General features: G+C 58.2%; 1 protein-coding gene across 2 annotated transcripts in view; it reads right to left on the reverse strand.

The window, feature by feature from the left end:
• LOC113203744 (roundabout homolog 2-like) overlaps window positions 1-3,172 on the reverse strand; it is a 45,873-nt gene extending 42,701 nt beyond the window's left edge. The window contains exons 1-2 of one of the 2 annotated variants that reach the window (XM_052272573.1): window positions 2,894-3,172; window positions 2,264-2,424 (exon numbers count right to left, since the gene is read on the reverse strand). In XM_052272573.1, coding sequence (XP_052128533.1) covers window positions 2,264-2,424; window positions 2,894-3,099 — 367 coding nt within the window. In that variant the 5' untranslated portion in view covers window positions 3,100-3,172. The remainder of the gene's footprint in view (window positions 1-2,263; window positions 2,425-2,893) is intronic. The other variant, XM_052272572.1, reaches the window with a different exon arrangement.
• Window positions 3,173-4,967: the final 1,795 nt, after the last annotated feature.

The following is a 4,967-nucleotide window of genomic DNA, read 5'->3' on the forward strand; positions in this document are numbered from 1 at the left end:
GGGGGGGGGCAGCCGTGGCAGCGCCGGAAAAACATTTCGCGCCGCGCGAGGCATCGGCATAAATAAAACACACGTATTTCCCAACGCCGCGGCGTTGCGATTTGTCTGCGGCGACTGACAGCCGTCATCGCACGTCGCGGCCGCGTGCGGAGATGCAGAGGAGATGACAAACATTTTCGACAGGGAAAAAGGAAACAAAAGGATATAGATAAATAAACAATATCAAAGATGCGCCGGTGCGGGACTTATTCAGTCACCACGTCCTTGCAACCTCACTCACCATAGCGGCTCTTTCACGCAACGCTGCTGCATCTCTATGCCTGGGTGTATAATCATTTAGGCGGGCATATACTACCACACTGCCGAGCGGAGGCGTGCGTGGGGCGACGGGGCGTATCACGACCAGGCCCATGCGGACTGACGAAACGAGAGCGAGGAAGGGGAAATGCACATATTTAACACAAATTTACATGGGAAAGCCATTGTGAATGGTATTTGCTCACGCTCACAAATAAAACACAGCCCATAGCAGCAGCACGCGTGTGCGACCCCCGCCGCCCCCTCTCCGAGCACGCCGTGCCTCCCTTCACCGCCAGACACACAAAACTCACACAACGCAGCGGCGCACGCGGGGGCGCAGAAATAACTCTCTCCCTGCTTATGCGCTCGAAAAACGCGAGAACAAGACAACAGTTTTATGAAAGACTATTACACATTGCCCTGACAAACTTTATCGATAAAAAGGCGGGCAGCTGCGGGTTTCTTACCCGCATTTCATTTCCCTTTGCCTTTCCGGACAACTCCTTCCGCGTCACGATACCGCGACACCGCAGCTACAAGCCAAACTACCTACCCACTGCGGAATGCAGCCGGTGCGTGTGCCCGACGCCAAGACAAGTCTATTCGCGAGGCGTTTTTATAGCTCAACGCCAGTTGGTACTCCTGTAACAGCGGACAACAAAACCAACCCCAGTACTACTTCAAAAAGGAGGAGAAGTACAAAACAAGGCAAACATTTTCCAGTCTGTGCATTGTTTAGCAGAGCGGGCAGGACAGAGGCGCGCTGTTGCCATACAATACAGCAGCAGCAGCCTGCGTGTGGTTGGAGAGGATGCTAAAATTTAGGTAAGTCAGCAGCCAGCCTTGAGCCAGCCCGACTCAGTTACAGGCACGGTGGCGCGGTGGTCCAACCCAACCCTGCCTACCTTGGGCTCAACTGAATAACTCACAACTTGAGGCACATATGGCACTCCTCCCTCCTCCCTCTTCCTTCCTCTCCTCTACCACGACATCCGAGAGTTCCTGTATTTTTCGCAGCGCGGTTGAAATTCAGCAGAGTCTCGCTAAGCAGACGCCTGACTCAAAAGTGGATGTCAGGGTCAGGTCCGGGTAGTTATTCTTTGACATACCACAAATAACGTTATCCCAGAAAATAAAATAAAATAACTGTTCTAAACGACATTGCAATGATAAAATTAATTTTTTGTTTTGCCAAGCAAATATACTACCGTCTCTCGGGAGAGCGTGGAACGTGTGAGAAATGACCCTCACCAAATCAGGGCAGCCAACGCGACGACAACAGGTCCCGAGCGCGTTTTAACGGCCAGAAATGGAGAGCGAGCGAGCGAGAGAGCGAGAGAAAGAGCGGGAGAGACGCGGTAATTTGTCTATCTCGAGTTGGCAACACTGGCTGCTTCCTGCCCTGCGCCGCGGGGCCCGTTGGGCTGGGGCGTCGGGGTCGGGCCCGCACAGCCCGGCCCGCCGGGGGTGGCTGCACTGCTCGGCCCCCCGGGGCCCCAAACCGCGCCAAAACTTCTTTATTTACGACCGCGAGGCGCCGCCGGCTGCAAATAACGCAACCCGCGACGTCACGTGCGGGCCGCCGAGCCGAGCCCCAGATCGCAAGAGAGCAGAGAGAAAGAGCGCGCGAGAGAGAGAGAGAGAGAGAGAGAGAGAGGATGATAACAATTCTCCGTCGTGCGTCGCGGGCCGGCCGCCGCTGGGATTAGTGGCGGCGAGAAAATCATTATCTGATTACGAGAGGAGGACGCGAGAGCGAGAGCAGGGTGATTAAACTCTCGCCCCGCCCCACCCGGCAACGTCAAACTTTTTAAATTGCCGGTATTACTTTTCTTGCGGCTAGGCCGCCGCCGCCACAAGGGCTTAAAGAAGGCGGCGACGGAGGCCAAATATTAAAACAAAGAAACAAAAGAAGAACAAAATAAAAATCCCCCCCAATCCCTTTTGGTGCTTCGACACTGACCTGCTACGAGAAGCGTGGCGTTGCGGCTGGTGGCCTGGCCGGCCTCGTTCTTGGCCGCGCACCAGTACACGCCCGAGTCGGGCTCCTTCTTGCCGCTCGCCACCCGGAGGAAGAACAGCGACCCGGACGGCAGCAGCACCCGGTGCGGCGCGTTGGACACCCTGCGAAAGAGAGAAAACAAAACGGAGGGTCCGTTTAGTGGCAGACCGCGAGTAGACCAGCAGCAGCAATGCAGCAGTAGCAGCAGCAGAAGCAGGAGGAGCGGGCCAGACGGAACTGGCGAGCAGCGCGGAGCGGAGCCCGGGGCAGCCGTCAGCCGGGCGAGTAGGCCGCGGGGACGCACGGCCGCGCGGCGGGACTGCCTACCCGCCGGGCCACAGGCGCGCCCCGCTGGTCCCGCTCCTCTGCTGCTGCTGCATGCCCCCCACAACGACTGAGTGCATGCTGCTCAACAAATACTTCGTGGAAACGCAAGTTTTGAATTGTAAGGGGCATAAATTTTTTAAAAATACAGAGTTTTCCGATTAATTAAATTAATGAAAAATAAATAGTTTAAACTTAAATTGAGGTCGAATATACTTTGTTTTAGCGTTAATTCCTTAATTCTTATTCTCAGTTTCTTTCTCTTACCGCTCGCCGTCTTTCCACCACTCGATGCTGGGCTCGGGCCGCCCCTCCGCCTTGCAGTTGAGCGTGAGCGGGTCGTTCCGGCGCACCACCACGTCGGCGGGGTGCTCCAGGATGCGCGGCGACCGGAGCCCCCCAGACGAGCCCGGCGCCGGCGGCGGTGGCATCTCGCCCGGGGGCGCCAGCTCGGGGCTCGGCCCGGACCCCATGCCGGCGACGGGTGCCGCCTCCGGGGCCGCGTCCGGCGACGCCTCGGGCTCTGCAACAAACACAAGAAGCACACATGAAGTCACACGCAAACAAGCGCACACAAGTTCGGGCCGGGGACCGCGCGCAGAGACGGTAGCAGGCAGCAGGGAGCGCGGCCCAGACCCACCGCCCCCTTCGCCTCGCCCCAGCCACATCCGCGCCGGGTCGGTTTCCTGCGCGCGCGATTCTACTCGAACCAACTCGAAACTTTGCTAAGTGGAGTGCCCCGAACAAACAGAGCACGCTATTTCCGCCGACGCAGCGCCGCGACTAGCCTTGTTTTTCTTTGGCCGGCCCAAACTCTCGGGGCGCGGCGCGCACCTGTCGACTTAAAAAGTCATAGAAAAGTGCAACGCAGCGCGGCCGCCGCACTGTGTGTGCACTGCATCGGCCCTTTTCAGAGGGAGAGAGGGAGAATCAGGCAGGGTACTAGGAGTGCCGCTTTGCCGTTTGCTTCTCTCTCGCGCGCATTGCGCCTCGGCCCCGCCGCACTGGCCGCTATCTGCTTCACAGTCCGCTTGGCCCCGGCCGGGCCGCGCCGGCAACCCCTCCAGGATGATAACGTCTCGCGCACACACTACGGCTCCGTGCGACGTCCGTGCAGGGACGGGGCCCGCCGAGCCAGTACGCCCCTAGACGGGGCATTATTGCACGTCGGGGGAAACGTCGCGTAGCGACTGCTTTAACGCGCCTGGACGTTTCTTTTTATCTAGGGAGTGTGTGAGTTTTATTACACATATTTACGCAAAAGCCAAGGCAATAAAACCGTTTACCCACCGCTGTCGCGACTTTCGCACACAAGCTGCACTGGAAAACCAAGTGTGTCAACATCATTCGTACACATATGAAGGGCACGGCCAAGGTGGGGCACGGCACAAGTTGCGCACGAATTTCAAAGGAAAATTCATATACCTTTAGCTACATAAGTTTACGAATGGGCATTCATTCACACACCTACAAGTGTGCGACACTTACGCATTTTGCGTTTCCAGTGACTGTCGGGAGATGGAAGGCGCTCGTACAGAGCTGCCGTCGCGGCCTCGTTGGGCGTGGTCAAGTAATCCGAGACCCGCGCGCCTCTCCGGAAGCGAGAAGGCATAGTCGCGTCGCGGAGGCAAACAGAGCGTCGCGTCGTAAGCGATGTAAGCCGACCCGGCCGCTCTACGCAAATGGGACGATCCGCTCCGGCCTCTAGCGCGCGTCTACAGCAGCGCGGGCTACAGCACTCACTCCGTAAGGCCGCCTAAATGCCGGTCCGCTTCGAGCGCCCGCCCCCGGCCAAGGCCGTCGCGATGCCGCGGAGCAGATGGCCTCGCCGGGGCGGCGGCACCGCGCACCAGTTGAGCTGCAAAAGTTGAGGGCCAGCGCGGAAAATAAAATACCCGAGCGTACTGCGGGCTAAATAAGCTGCACGAAATGAGGTCGTCTGGTCGAGTGGAGCGATGGGGCGTGGCGGGGTGTGGTGGGTCGTGGCGGGGCGTGGCGAGTCAAAAGCCACCACCGCCCAGGAGTAGGAGTCGAGCTCTCCCGCCGCCGACGACCGCAGAACTTTGTTGAGGGGCCGGCAGCAGCAAGCCGGGCGGGGCCCAACTGGGTTTTCGTTCAAAAGGTGTGGGGATCACGTTTGGGCCCATCATCCCTCGAGCGAGAAATCAGAAAGTTGCCGCTCGTCCCATTTCAATCGGATACCCCGGCCCCCACCACCACCACCACCACCGCCTCTCCTCTCCACGACCAAATGCAAAATAATCCAATTAATTAGAATTTCAAAGTGGATTACAGGCTCGGGCCGCCAAACGCCACAGAAGAGGAGGCGGGCGGTCCTCAT

This window comes from Frankliniella occidentalis, unplaced genomic scaffold (assembly GCF_000697945.3).
Source record: "Frankliniella occidentalis isolate FOCC.00 unplaced genomic scaffold, Focc_3.1 Scaffold212, whole genome shotgun sequence".
Taxonomy (NCBI): domain Eukaryota; kingdom Metazoa; phylum Arthropoda; class Insecta; order Thysanoptera; family Thripidae; genus Frankliniella; species Frankliniella occidentalis.